Below are 19,858 nucleotides of genomic sequence, written 5' to 3' on the forward strand. Positions count from 1 at the left end.
CTTGATTGCAGGAGCTCAGAGTAATGGGGAAAATAGAGATTTCACTCTTAACAGACACACACAAAATCTCACATACACGGAGATGAAGGGCAAAAGCAATAATCTGATGGAAGCCTGGGCAAGAACTGCCCCTGCCTGCTATCTTGGAGGATCTCCTGGGAAGGTGGGGGGAGGCGTTGGCTCACCCTGGGGACATAGACAATGATGGCAGTAACATCGGGGAGCATTCATCTGCATGACCTCTCCTGGAGGCTGACTTCTTGGCACCAAGACCTCGCCCCACCCAAGAACCTGTAGGTCTGGCGCTGGGGCGCCTCAGGCAAAACAACAAACTGGCAGGGGATACAGCCCCACCAATCAGCCAATGGGCTGCCTAAAGGCTTCCTGAGCCCACTGCCACCTCTCTACATGCCCTTAGACATACCCCGGCCTGCCAAAGGGCCAAGACCCAGGTCCAACCAACAGTGGGCAGGGAGAAGCCTCTCGACCAGCCTCACCCACCAGGGTGCAGACACCAGAAGCAAAAAAACTACAGTCGCACAGCCTGCAAAATGAATCCACAAGTACAGGCCAGACACTACCCCGGGACCAGCTGGGCTCTGACCTTGGGTGATGAAAGGGACACATAGGACACCTCCTACAGAGGGCCACTTTTCCAACGTTGAGAAATGTAACTAACCTACCACATACATAAAAATATAAATAGCAATTTAGACAAAATGAGGTACCCGAGGAATATGTTTCAGGCGGAGGAATAAGACAAAACCCCAGAAGAAGAACTAAGTGACGTGGAGATAGGAAATCTGACTGAAAAAATGTTCAGAGTAATGATCAAAAAGAACTTGGGAGGAGAATGGATGCACAGCCTGAGAAATGAGAAGTACTTAACAAAGACTTTGAAAATATAAACAACAACCAAACAGAATTGGAGAATACAGTAACTGAAATGAAAAATACACTAGAAAGAATAACAGGCTAAATGAGGCAGAAGAATGGATCGGTGAGCTGGAAGACAGAGCAGTGGAAATCACCACTGCTGAAGAGAAAAAATAGAAGAAGGAGGACATCTGAAGAGACTTCTGGGACAACAACAAGTGCACTAATATTTGTATTATACAGGTCCCAGAAGGAGAAGAGAGGAAGGGCCGTAGAAAATATTTGCAGAGATAATAGCTGAAAACCACCCTAACCTGGGAAAGGAAACAGTCACCCAAGTTCAGGAAGTGCCAAGAGTCCCATATGCATATAAAGACTTCATAGAAAGCACAAACCAAAAATCTATCATAGATACAAATTCAAAATGCACATGAAAATATGCTCAACATCATGTGCTTTCCCACTTTTTACAGCTCCTTGGAGCACCTCTATTTCCTAGGTGGAATGCTGCCCAGTGTATCAATCATTCAATAAAGCCAATTAGATCTTTAAATTTATTTAAATTTGATTCAGTTTTTGCACATTAATGGAAGTCAGTCTGAAATGCACTGCTATGGGATTTGCATTATAGCCATCTGAATATTCTGGAATAGAGTGTAGAGAGTACAAATTATGAGTATGTAACCCCCAAATTGTATGTTTCATTCCATATTGGAAAGAAATTGTTAGATTCTTTCAAACCTGAGAGCCTAACGGTGCATTCTTACCTGCTGTTACAAAGCACTGAGACGAGATAAAACTGTGTTGATGGAATAAACATGATTCATCCAGGGTTATGACAAAAGTGATTATATTTTATTAATTAAAACAGGAGACCCATGATACATTCAGAATGTAATTCTATGAATACAACAGTAGCAAACGATAATAGCAGCAATTAAATGTGAATCATACACAAACACATATTATTCTGGTTCTGATTAAATTTGATGCTCAAAATAATTGCTCTCTCTTCAATTTCCAAAAATAAGACTAACTTTTCTTTAATCATACATACAACAGTTACTGCCATCCAATGGAGGAAGTGACCAACTTTTTCTGTGCATTGTTCCTACCACATCATCAGTCCCTAATAACCTGTCACTCTCCTCCCATGAAAAGCCCAGTGCCTTAATGTCTTGCCTGCTCTCGTGCAGGTCAGTTGGTAGAGCATTCTGTCCTGTAACCCACTGTGAACAGAAGGGCGCCCTGAACATAATGAGCATGATGATTCATGTCCTAGTTTTACATTATTCTCTGCCCCTCCCTGACACTAATTCACACACTACTGAATTTGGTAATTCAGGATTCATGTTTTTCCAGGGAACATGGATGTGAATGAACCACACCTAATGAAGTTGGCCCCCTCATCTTACTGATTCCTTCCCAGAGACCATCATGAAAGGCCTGTAATGAATGCATGAAATCAACATATTAACAAGGCCAAGCTCTTAGGGCTCACCACACAACAGGCCAATAAACTGAGAGACTAGTTGTTGGGGCAAGCAATAGTGGCGTTATTCAGAAAGCCAGCAGACCCAGAAGATGGTGGACTACTGTCCGAAAGAATTGTCTTCCCTGAGTTAGAATTCGGGCTTCTTTCATACTAAAAGAGGAGGGAGTAAAGTCCTGGTTCCAATCAGATTCCTGAGGGGATGTTTTAATTTCTTCTTTCTTGAAGCCATTCACAGGGGAGGCTGGACAGAAGGTTTCCCATGAGGTAAACAAAGGTATTTTAGTTTAATGCACATTACATGGGAATCAGGTTTCCCAAAGATAGCCCATTATGTATAATTTAAGCTTATAGGCAATATCCCTTTAGTGATTCACTTGTAGCAAAAGCAATAGAATACAAATGTTAAAGTAAAAGGAAAAGGTCCAATATAGAGACAGACTTGTTCTTCCCTGTTACTTCAAACTTTAGGTTGAAAAGCATAAATAGTAAGTAGCCTTTTCAAGAAAACTCAAATAATTAAATTTTAATATACTGAAGATAATCGGTTATTTTCACATGGGTCCTTTTTCCTCTCATATACACACCATGTCAGAAGTTTCAACATGTTGTGACTTGTAATGCTTCTGCAGTATGTAATATCTCAAGTTAACCTCAGAGAACTAAAGATTTATTTATTCCTAGTATGCATTTCTCTGACGCAGGGGACACGGGTTCGATCCCTGGTCAGAGAACTAAGACTCTGATGGTCTGTTGTAAGAATTGCTCAAAAAATTTACCAAATTCATTACATTTGTAAGGACTGTCCCAAATATTAGTTCTTTGGTAAACCCCAAGGATGTACTGTTTCATGAAGTTTCTCCGTGTGTATACTTTGTAACCTGTAAGAATTCTGTCATCACACTAAAGGTGTGGATACTTGATGTAAAATTTTACAACATTCATTACATCGGAAAGCTTGCTCGCCAGCATAAATCCTCTGTATTTCAGTTTTGATCTTCAAGTACAGTGCTCAGGACACGTATTGCTTTGTGTGGTTTCTCTCAAAAATGTGTACTCTGAAGCTTAGTGCATTGTAAGGCCTGGAGAAAGCCTCTATTCATACATCTCCATAGCTTCTCTTCAATATGGACTTTCTGCAATTGCCAAGTACTTGAACTCAAGGTAAAGGTTTTGCCTCAACCAGTGCATTTGGGAGGTATGGTGCCAGTATGTTCCTATCTTGTGACTTCTGGGTAAGATCCTTGCCACACACATTACATTTCTGTGGGTTTTACTCAGGATAAATATTCTGATATCTAGTGATGAGTGAGCAATAATTTAACTTTTGACATATTCGTTGCATTTTAAAACGTGGAGTATTTGGTGATCACTGAGTTTAAGGCACAATCTAAAAGCATTCAAAATTTAGTACATTTGTAACATTCTGAAGAGTGCGGATTACCTGAATATTGGTGAGATGTGAGCTGTGAGAATAGGTTTTCACATTCATGGCACTGGTGAGGAATCTTCCTAGATTCATTTTCTAAAGGCCTGACTATACTAAATACATTTATCTGGCTTCTATCCAGTATGAATTTTCTCGTGAAGCCTAAGATGTGAAGACCTCCTAAAGCACTGCCACCTTCGTTGTATTTTTTTTTTAAGATTTATTTATTATTTATTTATTTATTTTTGGCGTGTCGGGTCTTAGTTGTGGCGCGCGGGATCCTCACTGAGGCATGCAGGATCTTTCACTGTAGTGTGCAGGCTTCTCTCTAGTTGTGGTGTGCGGGTTTTCTCTTCTCTAGTTGTGGCGCACAGGCTCCAGGATGCATGGGCTCTGTAGTTGTGGCACGTGGGTTCCAGAGTGCGTGGGCTCTGTAGTTTGCGGCACGCAGGCTCTAGTTGAGACACGCAAGCTCAGTAGTTGTGGCGCACAGGCTTAGTAGCCCCATGGCACGTGAGATCTTAGTTCTCTGACCAGGGATCGAACCCGTGTCCCCTGCATTGTGAGGCAGATTCTTTACCACTGGACCACCAAGGAAGTCCCCTTCATTATATTTTTAAGTGCTCTAAGCAGTATGGATCCTCTGATGGTAAGTTTGGCTTGAAAGTACACTGAAGACTTTGCCACACTCACTACATTTGTAAGCTTTCTCTCTAGTATGAATTCTCTGATGGTAAGTGAGGTTCAATGCACAAAAGCTTTGCCACACTGATATTTGTATGATTTCTCCATAGTATGAATTCTCTGAACAACGGTTAGGTGTGAATTTTGAAGTGTGAATTTTGAAGACCTTCCCACATGTATCACACTTACATAGTTTCTCTCAGGTATGGGTTTTCTGATGTGTAGTGAGGGTTGAGACCTGAGTAAAGGCTTTCCCACACTCAAAACATTTGAAAGGTTTCTCTATATGTACTCTCCGATGACTTGTAAGGTGTGAATTTCGACTGAAGAACTTGCCACACTCATTACATTTGAAAGGTTTCTCTCCAGTATGAATTCTCCAATGAAGTCGAAGATGTGATTTTTGACTAAAGACCTTTCCACACTCATCACATTTGTAAGGTTTCTCACCAGTATGAATTCTCTGATGACTTAAAAGGATTGCCTTCTCACTAAAGGCCTTGCCACACTCATTGCATTTGTAAGGTTTCTCTCCAGTATGAAATCTCTTATGACTTATGAAATGTGAATGCTGACTAAAGAGCTTCCCACACTCATTACATTTATAAGGTTTCTCTCCAGTATGAATCCTCCGATGACCAGCAAGGTGTGCATTTCGGCTAAAGACTTTGCCACACATATCACATTTATATAATTTCTTTCCTGTATGAATTTTCTGATGTCTACTGAGGTTTGAGCTGTCAGTAAAGGTTTTGCCACACTCATTACACTGGTAACTTCTCTTTCCAGCATGAATATTACGATGACGTACAAGGTATGAATTTTGACCAAAGACTTTACCACATACATCACATTTATGTAAGTTTGCTTCTGGGTGGATTATCTGATGTCTGGCAAGGGTGGAGCCATCATTAAAGGTTTTGCCACACTCATGACATTTGTAACATTTCTCTCCAGGATGAATTTTCCGATGACGTGCAAGCTGTGAACTTCGACCAAAGAATTTGTCACATATGTCACATTTATCTAATTTCTCTCCTGTGTGGATGGTCTGATGTTTAATGACGTGTGAGCCCTTAAGAAAGGCTTTCCCACACTCATTACATTTGCAAGGTCTTTCCCTGTGTGCTTTAAGGTTTTGTGTCATCACTGAAGGATGCATAAAATCATTCCCATATATATTAGAAACATTGGTTTGGACACTAGGAGAAATTCTTTGAAGTGGTGAAAATAAGAAACTGCTGTTGACAGACCTCTCAACTACATCACATTCAGAAATTATCCCATCAGTTTGAAATATCTGCAGTTTATCCTGAAAGTTTAAGCCCAGCCTATTTCCACAGGGCTTGATTCCTGCACCCCTTCTACTATGTCGATCTCTCCCATCAGTGAGATTTTTGTTGCAGATTACAGGCATTCCTTTGTAATTTCTTTCATCATCTCTCCACTGACACTCAAAGTCATACATATTTTCCTGGATTTCCCAGAGGTGAAAATGTTTGATTTTACAGCTTTCAGGTCTTCCCAACATCGGTGTTTGGAATACTTCTCCTTTATCACTGTTCACTTTGGGTTGTAATTGCTTGATCACATGTATAGGGAAGATATCTACAAGATATAAAGAACCATAGGTATCCCATTCACAATAATTCAAAAATATATGTCTCATGTTGAATACATGATATTACACCAAATGTAATACTTACACCAAAGATAGGTATGAAATGCCCCAACCATGACCTTAAATTTTTGGAAACACTAAAGGAATAGAATTCTGTACTTAAGAAAGCATGTAACATAAATCCAAATATACTTTAAGGTAGCCTAGTTTTAAACACCATATGACAAAAACACTCACACTGGACAAACTTATGTTGGGTCTCAAAGAAAGAGTATTTTTCTACTATCACCTCTACGAACATACCAACCAACAGTAAACATACTGCTGTCTCATAATTGAGGAGAAAAATATACTATCGATGTATTCTGCATACTTACTGTACATAAATAAATTTTTTAAAGTAGACAATATATTGTACCGGGAAATAATCCAAAACAAAAGTTATCCAATTAATAATATAATTAGCTGTTTAGAACTGTAAAACAAACATAACAGAGAAAATGAAGAGTTTGATAAAACAATTTTTAAGAAACAATGTATTTTTCTAAATCTTTGCTATAGAACTATGTACCCAAAAAGAAAAGGCATTTTACAACATTAACAAGTAGTACCTGTCAGTTGTATTGCATAATACATGCTAAAAGACCATCATCTGTAAATGACATAAATTAAGACATAAAATATTCTCCAGTTATCTAATGGCCAGTAACAGAGCAATCCCTACCTATGCAGTATCCTTAATTATCTGGTTTAATGGCTCCAAAATACTAGAAACAAAAAGTGAGCACTTTGTATATTTACTGACTAGGGTCAGACACAACGTTGTTGAAAAAAATGCAAATGAAAACCATACAAGATATAATGCAGATAAAGTCATATCATAAAGAACATGAATTTTATTAGCAGAAATCAGAAAGAAAAACCAGGAAAAATCCATCTAAAGATGAATGAATTTCTTCTGTACATACATGCAGATACAAAGAAACTGAATCAACCCACCAGTAGAGTAGGGGACCGTAATTTTCAAAAGTTAAGTTGCCTTAAATCTGAGTTCTCCTGCTAAGTCTGATTAACCTCTCTATCGAAAATTTTATTCTGTTTCTTCTTCCACACATGTTCATCTCAAGATTGAGGAGTACCAAAGAAAAGGGGGGATTGAAACTGAACAGGAATCTGCAGGGCCTTCCTGGTTACAAAAGCCTTTCTGAGTCTCCCATTTCCTGTTTGTTAAAAAAAAAAGGCTTTAGTCTCCTAGACCATTCCTGAGTTCAAAAAGTCAGATTCAAGCAGTTACTAATTAGGGGATTGAGAGAATACAGAAACAAAGGAAAAGCAAGTCCAATCTAATCACTTCCATGATTGGTAGCTTAAATTGGTACCTTGATTTATGACCCCAAACTGGGCTTCAACCAGTTATCCCAAGAGGACTGAAAAACTGATGACACCAGAGGGTCAACTGAGAATTGAAATTCTTAACCAGTCACATTTGGCTCTAAGTAAATAATAAAATGCCTGAACTATTGCTTTTCCTGTCTCCTAGAAGGAAGTTAAGGGATCACAAGACTCTGATTTAGGAACTGTTTTGCAGGAACATACAGAATAATCAGAAAGGAAATCACAACTTGATTCTCAAAAGTCTGCAGCTGACATCTTATGGGAAAGCTGGGATTCCAGACACTCCCCTCCCCTCTCTCCCTTATCATTTAAAAATCTTACACCCTGGCCAGCCAGGAAGATGGATTTGAGGCAAGGCCAGGTCTCCCAAGTTTCTGGTTGGCACCTCCTCAACTAATACACATTTCTCTGCTTCTAACTCCAATGAGGAATGGGCATATGAATTTGGATTCGACATCATGTGTGATGTATGTTCTTTATTAGGAAAAGGTAGAAGACTATGCTGGAAAATATCCTGCAATGGAGCAGTTACACAGCACTATCATCATACTCAATGGTGAAAGAATGAAAGCTTTTCCTTTAAGATCAGGAACAAGACAAGGATACCTGCTCTCAATATTTCTAAAAGCATATTACTGGAAGTCCCAGGAAGAACACAGAGGCAGAAAATTGGGTAACAGATATCCCAATAGCAAAAGAGAGTGAAATCATCTCTGTATACAACTGACATGATCTAATATGTAGAAAACCGTGAATATTCTGCAGAAAAAACCTGCTAAAATTTTTAGAGCTCTAAAAAATGACAAGATGTAAAATCAACATGCAAAATTCAGTTGGGTTCGTAAACATTAAAAATGAACAACCAAAAAAGAACATGAGAAAAATATTCCAGTTACAAGAGAATCAAAAAAAAAAAAAAAGTTAGATGCAACATTATACAAGAAGGTAAAGATATGTATATTGCAAACTAAAGACTGCTGAAAATTTTAGAAAAGACAAAAATAAATGCAAAGACATCCCAAATTCATGGATTGGAAGTCAATATTGCCATGATGTCAATACTACCCAAAGTGATCATTATATTCAAATCATTCCCTAGTGAAATCCCAGTAGTGTTTTCCTGAAGAAACAGATACATCCATCCTGTGATTCATATGGAGTCTCAGCAGAAAACAAACAGCAAAAACAATCTTGAAAAGAACAAACTTGTTGTATCACACTTCTTTATTTCAAAACTTATTCCACAGATACACTAATCAAAACAGTGTGGTACTGGCATATAGACAGAGAGACTGCTGGAATAGAACAGAGACTTCCAAAAAAAAACTCTTGTGGGATAGCAGCTAAGATGGCAGAGAAGGACCCTAAGTTCCCCTCCTTTCACAAGCACACCAAAATCACAACTGACTGAAGAGCAACCACTGAACTAGAACCTACCAGAAAAGATCTTCAACAGCTAACGAAGGAACCACAACTAGATAGAAGGAGGGGCAGATTGGCCATATAATCAAATCGCATGCCCCCTGGGTGGGCAGCCCACAAACTGGAGAATAATTATATTACAGAGGTTCTCCCACAGGAGTGAGAGTTCTGAGCTCCACATGAGGCAGCTCAGCCCAGGGGTCCAGCCCCAGGAAGCGGAGTCCTCAGAGCATTTGGCTTAGAAGGCCAGCGGGACTTGACTGCAGCTCCACAGGATTGGGGGAAATGGAGACTTCACTCTTAAAGGGCACACAAAAGAATCTCACATGCACCGGGACAAAGGGCAAAAGCAGTAATATCATAGGAGCATGGACCAGAGCTACCTGCTGGTCTTAGAGTATCTCCAGGGGAGGCAGGAGGCAACTGTAGCATGGCCAGGAGACATAGACACTGGTGGTGGACATATCAGGGGGCATTCATCTGCATGAGCTCTCCTGGAGGCTGACACCAAGACCTGGCCCCACCCAAAACCCTGTAGGCTCCAGTGCTGTGACCCCGACGCCCCCAGACCAAACAACACACTGGGCAGGGGAACAGTCCCACCCATTAGCAGACAGGCTGTCTAAAGACTTCCTGAGCCCCCAGCTACTTCCCATGCCCCTAGACACCAGAGGGCCCTACCCACCAGAGGCAAAGACCCAGCACCACCCACCAGTGAGCAGGCACCTGGCCCTCCCACAAGGAAGTCTGCACAAGCCTCTAGACCAGCTTCACTCACCAGGGGGCAGACACTAGAAGCAAGAAAACTATAGTCTCTGCAGCCTATAGACCAAGTCTGCAAACGCAGGCCACATACTACCTGGGGACCAGATAGCCCCTGGTCCATAGGTGACGAGAGGGGAGTGCACTGCCTGAATGCATAGGACGTCTCCTACAGAGGGCCACTTCTCCAAGGTTGAGAAATGTAACAAACCTACCACATACATAAAATACAAACGGCAATTTAGACAAAATGAGGCGACAGAGGAATATGTTTCAGATAAAGGAACAAAACAGAAACCCAGAAGAAGAACCAAGTGTCGTGGAGACAGGCAAACTATTCAAGAAAGAGTTCAGAGTGATAATCGTAAAGACGATCAAAGAATTTGGTAGGAGAATGGATGCACAATGTGAGAAATGAGAAGTTTTTAACAAAGACTTAGAAATTATAAATAACAATGAAGCAGAATTGAAAAATACAATAACTGAAATGAAAAATATGACAAATTAATAATAGACGAAATGAGGCAGAATAATGGATCAGTGAGCTGGAAAACAGAGTAGGGGAAATCACTGCCACCAAAGGGGAAAAAAGAATAGAATAAAAAGAAATGAGATCAGTTTAAGAGACCACTGGGACAAGAGCAAGTGTGCTAATATTCGCAATACAGGGTTCCCAGAAGGAGAAGAGAGAAAGGGCTTGAGAAAATATTTGAAGAGATAATAGCTGAAAACTTCTCTAATCTGGGAAGGGAGACACCAAGACACATTCTGATTAAAACAACCAAAATTAAAGATAAAGAGAGAATATTACAAGCAACAAGGGAAAGCAATAAAAAACATACAAGAGAACTCCCATAAGGCTATTACATGATTTTTCATCAGAAACTCTGCAAGCCAGAAGGCAGTGGCACAATATACTTAAAGTGATGAGAGAGAAAAACCTGCAACCAAGAGTAGTCTACCCAGCAAAGTTCTCCTTCAGATTGATGGAGAAATCAAAAGCTTTATAGACAAGAAAAAGCTAAAATAATTCAACAACACCAAACCAAATTTACAACAAATGCTAAAGGAACTTCTCCAGTGGGAAAAGACCGCAACAAGACTTTCTTGACTACAAACAAGAAAATCACAAAATGGAAAAGCTCACTGGTAAAGGCAAACATACAATAAAGGCAGAAAATCATCCACACACAAAGCTAGCAGGTAGGTTAAAAGACAAAAGTAGTAAAACCATCTGTATCCACAATGAGCAGTTAAGAGATATACAAAACAACGCTGTAAAATATAATATCAAAAACAGTAATCATGCCAAGAGGAGAGTACAAATGTAGGGTATCTAAAATGCATTTGAGATTAGCAACTTAAAACAAGCACATAAACATAAGTACTAGTATACAAAAACCTCATGGTAACCGAGAAACAAAGATCTCTAATACATACACATACAAAAAAGAAAAAGAAATCCAACCATAACATTAATGATACTCATCAAACCACAAAAAAAGAGAACAAAAGAAGAAAGAGGGACAAAAAGACCTACAAAAACAAATCCAAAACAATTAACGAAATGGAAATAGAAACATACATATCAATAATTATCTTAAATGTAAATGAACTAAATGCTGCAACCAAAAGATACAGACCGGATGAATGGATGCAAACATAGGACCTGTACATATGCTGCCTGCAAGAGACTCACTTCAGATGCAGAGACATATACAGACTGAAAGTGAAGGGGTGGTAAAAGGTATTCCATGCAAATGGAAATAAAAAGGAAGCTTGAGAAGCAACACTTATATCAGACAAAATAGACTTGAAAAAGAAAAAAGACTGTTAAAAGATACAAAGAAGGCCACAAGAAAATGATCACAGGATCAATCCAAAAAGAAGACATAACAATTCCAAATATATATCCACCCCAACTGAGGAGCACCTCAATATATAAGGCAAATGTTAACAGACATAAAAGGAGAAATGGACAGCAACACAATAATTGTGGGGGACTTTAACACCCACTTATATCAATGGGCAGATCATCCAGACAGAAAATCCATCAGGAAACACAGGCCTTAAATGACACAATACAGCAGATGGACTTAATTGATATTTATAGAGCATTCCACCTGAAAGCAGCAGAATACACATTCTTTTCAAGTGCACATGGGTCATTCTACAAGACAGACCACATGCTGGGTCACAAAGCAATCCTCGGTAAATGTAAGAAAACTGGAATCATATCAAGCATCTAGGCTAGCAATCAACTAAAAAAAAAAAAAACCCACAAAACAAAAAAACAAAAAAGCTGCAAAAAAACACAAAGATGTGGAATCCAAAGAATATGCTACTATACAACCAGTGGATCACTGAAGAAATCAAAGAGGAAATTAAAAAAAAAAGAAAACCTAGAGACAAATGAAAATGAAAACAGTATGACCCAAAACCTATGGGACACAGTAAAAACAGTTCTAAGAGTGAAGTTTACAGCAAAACAAGCTAAACTTAGGATTCAAGAACAATCTCAAATAAACAACTTAACTTTATGCCTAAAGGAACTAGAAAAAGAACAAAACCCCAAAGAAAGATATAAAGATCAGAGCAGAAATAAATGAAATAGAGACCAAAAACAAAAAAAGAAAAAAGAAAAGATCTATGAAACTAAAACCTGGTTCTTTGAAAAGATAAAGAACATTGATAGAGAAGTCTCAGAAAATGGCGGAGGAATAAGATGTGGAGATTACTTTCTTCCCCACAGATACATCAAAAACACATCTACATGTGGAACAGCTCCTACAGAATGCCTACTGAACACTGGCAGAAGACCTCAGACTTCCAAAAAAGGCAAGAAAACCTCCATGTAACTGGGTAGGGCAAAAGAAAAAAGGAAAAAAAAAAAGAGACACAGGAATCAGGACAGGGCCCACGCCTCTGCGAGGGCACTGTGAAGGAGGAAATGTTTCTGCACGCTAGGAAGCCCCCCCACTGGCAGAGACAAGGGGAAGCTTTGGAGCCTCAGAGGAGAACGCAGCAACAGGGGTGCGGAGAGCAAAGCAGAGAGAATCCCGCACAGAGGATCAGTGTCAACCAGCACTCCCCAGCCTGAGACGCTTGCCTGCCTGCTGGGGCGAGTGGGGGCTGGGTGCTGAGGCTCGGGCTTCGGAGGTCAGACCCCAGGGAGAGAGGAATGGGGGTTAGCTGTGAGAAGACAGCCTGAGGGAGTCTGGAAAGAAACCTGGGCCTGCCAGATAGACAAGGGACCATTGTTGCAGGGTGCACGAGGAGAGGGGCACAGCCGCCCTAGGAGCTTTTCTCCACATGCTCACAGACAGCAGGGCACAGCCTACACAAGCTCTAGGGCCGGGTGAGAGCTGTGCCTGCTATCTTGGACCCCAGAGGTGGGCGTGACGGCTACTGCTGCCACCGCTGCCACCAAGGGTCCTGTGAGCAAGCTCAGGTCACTGCCCACACCTTCCCAGGAGCCAGTGCAGCCCGCCACTGCCAACGGTCCAGCGATCTGGGGCCAACTTCCTGGGGAGAGTGAACAGCACACCTCAGGCTGTTGCAAATTCCCACTGGTCTCTGCCGCCAAAGGCACTCCCCGTACATCCCAATTGTGACTGCCGTATCCCTCCCCCTCCCTGGCCTGGGTGAGCAAGTGAGCCCTAATCAGCCACTGCTTTCGCTCCCTCTTGCCTGGGTGGGGAAGAGACTCCTGAGGGTGGCCCAAATGCAGAGGCAGAGCCAAAACGAAAGCTGAACTCCTGGGGCAGTGCGACCAAAGAAGAGAAAGGGAAATTTCTCCATGCAGCCACAAGAGCAGCAGATTAAATCCCTTCAATCGGCTTGGCAAACCCTCCATCTGTGCAATATCTGAATAGACAACGAGTGTTCCCACAATTGAGGCTGTGGACTTTGGGGGCAAGTACCCGTAGGAGCTGGGCCAGGTCAGAGTATAAGCTGGCCCCACAGTGCCCACAGCAGGTCCAGACACCTACCGAGAGTTCGATTTCTGCTTCTGATTTTGTTTTTAGTTTTTTGTTTTGGTAGCTTAGTTTTTAGTGTTTGTTTTCATTTTGGGGTTCGTTTATTTGTTTGGCTGCTCTCTTCTTTTTTGTTATCTCTCTCTCTTTTGTGTGTGTGTGTGTGTGTGTGTGTGTATGTGTGATTCTTTGTGCGTTTTTGTTTGGTTTGTTTTTAACATTTGTCTTGGGGTTTTGCTTGTTCGTTTTCTTTTTCGTTTGTTTGTTTTCGTCTGTGTGTGTGTTTCTTTGTGTGTGTCTGTTTTCTTTCTTTCTTTTCCTTTTCTTCCACACCGTGCAGCTTGCAGGGTATTGGTGCTCCGGACAGGGGTCGGGCCTGAGTCTCTGAGGTGGGAGAGCCTAGTCCAGGACGCTGGATGACCAGAGAACTCGTGGCCTCAGGGAATATTAATTGGAAAGAGTTCTTCCAGAGGTCTCCATCTCAACACCAAGACCTGGCTCCACCCAATGGCAAGCAAGCTCCAGTGCTGGAGGCCTCATGCCAAACAACTAGCAAGACAGAAACACAACCCCACCCATTAGCAGAGAGGCTGCCTAAAGTCATACTAAGCTCAGAAATACCACAAAAAGAGCCACCGGACGTGGCCCTGCCCATCAGAGGGACAAAATCCAGCTCCACCCACCAGAACGGAGACACCAGTCCCCTCCACCAGGAAGCCTACACAAGCCACTGGACCAACCTCACCCACTGCAGGCAGACACCAGAAGTAAGAGGAACTACGACCCTGCAGCCTGCAGATAGGAGGCCCCAAACACAGTAAATTAAACAAAATGAGAAGACAGAGAAATACGCTGCAGATGAAGGAGCAAGGTAAAAACCTACAAGACCAAACAAATGAAGAGGAAATAGGCAGTCTACCTGAAAAAGAATTCAGAGTAATGATAGTAAAGATGATCTAAAATCTCAGCAGGGCTTCCCTGGTGGTGCAGTGGTTGAGAATCTGCCTGCCAATGCAGGGGACACGGGTTCGAGCCCTTGTCTGGGAGGATCCCACATGCCGCGGAGCAACTGGGCCCGCGAGCCACAACTACTGAGCCTGCGCATTTGGAGCCTGTGCTCCACAACAAGAGAGGCCGCGATAGTGAGAGGCCCGTGCACCGTGATGAGGAGTGGCCCCCGCTTGCCACAACTAGAGAAAGCCCTCGCACAGAAACGAAGACCCAACACAACCAAAAATAAGTAAATTTATAAAAAAAAAATAATAAGATCTCAGAAATAGGATAAAATACAAGAAACGTTTAACAAGGACATAGAAGAACTAAAGAACAAACCAACAGTGATAAGCAACACAACAATTGAAATTAAAAATACTCTAGAAGGAATCAACAGCAGAATAACTGAGGCAGAAGAATGGATAAGTGACCTGGAAGATAGAATGGTGGAAATAACTGCCACAGAGCAGAATAAAGAAAAAAGAATGAAAAGAATTGAGGACAGTCTCAGAAATCTCTGGGACAACATTAAATGCACCAACATTCGAATTATAGGTGTCCCAGAAGAAGAAGAGAAAGAGAAAGGGTCTGAGAAAATATCTGAAGAGATTATAGTTGAAAACTTCGCTAAACGTGGGAAAGGAAATAGCCAATCAAGTCCAGGAAGTGCAGAGAGTGCCATACAGGATAAACCCAAGGAGAAACATGCCAAAGCACATATTAATCAAACTATCAAAAATTTAAAACAAAGAAAAAAGATTTAAAGCAACAAGGGAAAAGCAACATACAAGGGAATCCCCATAAGATTATCAGATGATCTTTCAGCAGAAACTGCAGGCCAGAAGGGAGTGGCAGGATATATTTAAAGTGATGAAAGGGAAAGACCTACAACCAAGATTATCCTACCCAGCAAGGATCTCATTCAGATTCAACGGAGATATCAAAAGCTTTACAGACAAGCAAAGGCTAAGAGAATTCAGCATCACCAAACCAGCTCTACAACAAATGCTAAAGGAACTTATCTAAGCAGGAAACACAAAAGACCCATGTATATGCTGCCTACAAGAGACCCACTTCAGACCTAGGGACACATACAGACTGAAAGCGAGGGGATGGAAAAAGATGTTCCATACAAATGGGAATCAAAAGAAAGCTGGAGTAACAATACTGATATCAGATAAAATAGACTTTAAAATAAAGACTGTTACAAGAGATAAGGAAAGACACTATATAATGATCAAGGGATCAATCCAAGGAAACATAACAATTGTAAATATTTATGCACCCAACATAGGAGCACCTCAATACGTAAGGCAAATGCTAACAGCCAAAAAAGGGAAATCGACAGTAACACAATAATGGGGGACTTTAACACCCCACTTACACCAATGGACAGATCATCCAGACAGAAAATAAACAAGGAAAGACAAGCTTTAAATGGCACAATAGACAGGATAGATTTAATTGATATTTATAGAACATTCCACCTGAAAGCAGAAGGATACACTTTCTTCTCAAGTGCATAAGAAACATTCTCCAGGATAGATCACATCTTGGGTAACAAACGAAGCCCTGGTAAATTTAAGAAAACTGAAATATCAAGCATCTTTTCCAACCACAACACTATGAGATTAGAAATCAATTACAGGGGGAAAAAACTGTAAAAAACATAAAACACATGAAGGCTAAACATTACGCTACTAAATAACCAAGAGATCAGTAAAGAAACCAAAGAGAAAATCAAAAAATACCTAGAGACAAATGACAATGAAAACACGATGATCCAAAACCTATGGGATGCAGCAAAAGCAGTTCTAAGAGGGAAGTTTACAGCAATACAATCCTACCTGAAGAAACAAGATAAATCTCAAATAAACAATCTAAACTAACAGCTAAAGGAACAAGAGAAAGATGAACAAAAAAACCCCAAAGTTAGTAGAAAGAAATCAATCATAAAGATAAAAGCAGAAATAAATGAAACAGAAACAATAGCAAAGATCAATAAAACTAAAAGCTGGTTCTTGAAGAAGATAAACAAAATTGATAAACCTTTTAGCCAGGCTCATCAAGAAAAAGAGGGAGAGGACTCAAACCAATAAAATCAGAAATGAAAAAGGAGAAGTTACAACAGACACCGCAGAAATACAAAGCATCCTAAGAGACTACTACAAGCAACTTTATGCCAATAAAATGGACAACCTGAAAGAAATGGACAAATTCTTAAAAAGGTATAACCTTCCAAGACTGAACCAGGAAGAAACAGAAAATATGAAGAGATCAATCACAAGTAATGAAATTGATACTGTCATTAAAAATCTTCCAACAAACAAAAGTACAGGATCAGATGGCTTCACAGGTGAATTCTACCAAATACTTAGAGAAGAGCTAACACCTATCCTTCTCAAACTCTTCCAAAAAATTGCAGAGGAAGAAACTCTTCCAAAGTCTTTCTGTGAGGCCACCATCACCCTGATACCCAAACCAGACAAAGATATCACGAAAAAAGAAAATTACAGACCAATATTACTGATGAATATAGACACAAAAATCCTCAACAAACTACTAGCAAACAGAATCCAACAACACATTAAAAGATTCATACACCACAATCAAGTGGGATTTACCCCAGGGATGCAAGGATTCTTCAATGTATGCAAATCAACCAATGTGATACACCATATCAACAAATTGAATGAAAACCATATGATCATTTGAATAGATGCAGAAAAAGCTTTTAACAAAATTCCCCACCCATTTATAAAAACTCTCCAGAAAGTGGGCACAGAGGGAACCTACCTCACCATGTATGACAAACACACAGCTAACATCATTCTCAATGGTGAAAAACTGAAAGCATTTCCTCTAAGATCAGGAACAAGACAAGGAGGTCCACTCTCACAACTACTATTCAACACAGTTTTGGAATTCCTAGCCACAGCAATCAGAAAAGAAAAAGAAACAAAAGGAAAATAAAATTGGAAAAGAAGAAGTAAAACTGTCACTGTTTGCAGATGACATGATACTATACATAGAGAATCCTAAAGATGCCACCAGAAAACTACTAGAGCTAATCAATGAATCTGGTAAAGTTGCAGGATACAAAATTAATGCACAGAAATCTCTTGCACTCCTATACACGAACAACAAAAGACCAGAAAGAAAAATTAAGGAAACAATACCATTCACCACTGCAACAACAACAACAACAAAAAATACCTAGGAATAAACCTACCTAAGGAGATAAAAGACCTGTACTCAGAAAACTATAAAACACTGATGAAAGAAATCAAAGACGACACAAACAGATGGAGAGATATACCATGTTCTTGGACTCCAAGGATCAATACTGTGAAAATGACTATACTACCCAAAGCAATCTACAGATTCAATGCAATTCTTATCAAATTACCAATGGCATTTTTCACAGAACTAGAACAAAAAATCTTAAAATCTGTATAGAGACAGAAAAGACCGCAAATAGCCAAAGCAATCTTGAGGAAAAAAAAAAAAAAAAAAACAGAGCTGGAGGAATCAGGCTCCCTGACTTCAGACTATACTACAAAGTCACAGGCATCAGAACAGTGTGGTACTGGCCCAAAAGCAGACACATACATCTATGAAACAGAATAGAGAGCCCCAAAATAAACCCATGTACATATGGCCAATTAATCTACAACAGAGGCAAGAATATACAATGGTGACAGTACCTTCAATAAGTGGTGATGGGAAAACTGGACAGCTACATGTAGAAGAATGAAATTGGAAAACTCCCTAACAACATACACAAAAATACACTCAAAATGGATTAAAGACCTAAATGTAAGACCACACACTATAAAACTCCTAGAGGAAAACATAGAAAGAACACTCTTTGACATAAATCACAGCAAGATCTTTTTTGACCCACCTTCTAGAGTAATGGAAATAAAAACAAAAATAAACAAATGGGACCTAATGAAACTGAAAAGCTTCAGCACAACAAAGGAAACCATAAACAAAAAAGGAAACCATAAACAAGACGAAAAGACAACCCTCAGAATGGGAGAAAATAATTGCAAATGAATTAATGGACAAAAGATTAATCTCCTAAATATACAAACAGTTCATGCAGCTCAATATCAAAAAAACAAACAACCCAATCAAAATATGGGCAGAAGACCTAAATAGACATTTCTCCAAAGAAGACATACAGATGGCCAAGAGGCACATGAAAACATGCTCAACATCACTAATTATTAGAGAAATGCAAATCAAAACTACAATGAGGCATCACCTCACACAAGTCAGAATGGCCATTATCAAAAAAAATCTACAAACAATAAATGCTGGAGAGGGTGTGGAGACAAGGGAACCCTCTTTCACTGTTCATGGGAATGTAAATTGATACAGCCACTATGGAGAACAGTATGGAGGTTCCTTAAAAAACTAAAAATAGAATTACCATAAGACCCAGCAATCCCACTACTGGGCATATACCCAGAGAAAACCATAACTCAAAGACACATTCACCCCAATGTTCATTGCAGCACTATTTAGAATAGCCAGGTCCTGGAAGCAACCTAAATGCCTATCAACAGACCAACAGATAAAGAAGATGTAGTACATATACACAGTGGAATATTACTCAGCCATAAAAAGAATGAAATTGTGTCATTTGTAGAGACGTGGTTGGACCTAGACACTGTCATACAAAGTGAAGTAATTCAGAGAAAAACAAATATCATATATTAACGCATATAGGTGGAATCTAGAAAAATGGTACAGATCAACCCGTTTGCAAGGCAGAAATAGAGACAAGGACGTAGAGAACAAACGTATGGATACCAAGGGGGAAAGCGGGGTCGGGTGGGATGAATTGGGAGATTGGGATTGTCATATATACACTATTGATACTATGTATAAAATAGCTAATGAGAACCTACTGTATAGCACAGGGAACTCTACTCAGTGCTCTGTGGTGACCTAAATGGGAAGGAAATCCGAAAAAGAGGGGATATATGTATATGTAGAGTTGATTCACTTTTCTGTACAGTAGAAACTAACACAACATTGTAAAGCAACTATACTCCAACAAAAATTAATTTTAAAAAAACTAATAAGTGAAATGGTAATTACAGGGAAATTTGCTGCTTTAAATGCTTGTATTGGGAAAGAAGAAAGTATCTTTTAACATGCTATTTTATACTAATATGTATAAAATAGATAAC

At 40.0% G+C, this 19,858-nt stretch overlaps 1 protein-coding gene across 1 annotated transcript in view; it reads right to left on the reverse strand.

The window, feature by feature from the left end:
- Positions 1–1,760: 1,760 nt before the first annotated feature.
- The window catches only part of LOC103017090 (zinc finger protein 160-like), a 74,679-nt gene continuing 56,581 nt past the window's right edge, over positions 1,761–19,858 (reverse strand). Inside the window, 1 exon segment of the mRNA XM_057533533.1 lies at positions 1,761–6,089. Within this exon segment, the coding sequence (XP_057389516.1) occupies positions 4,423–6,089 (1,667 nt within the window). The 3' untranslated portion in view covers positions 1,761–4,422.

Source organism: Balaenoptera acutorostrata, chromosome 19 (genome assembly GCF_949987535.1).
Source record: "Balaenoptera acutorostrata chromosome 19, mBalAcu1.1, whole genome shotgun sequence".
NCBI lineage: Eukaryota > Metazoa > Chordata > Mammalia > Artiodactyla > Balaenopteridae > Balaenoptera > Balaenoptera acutorostrata.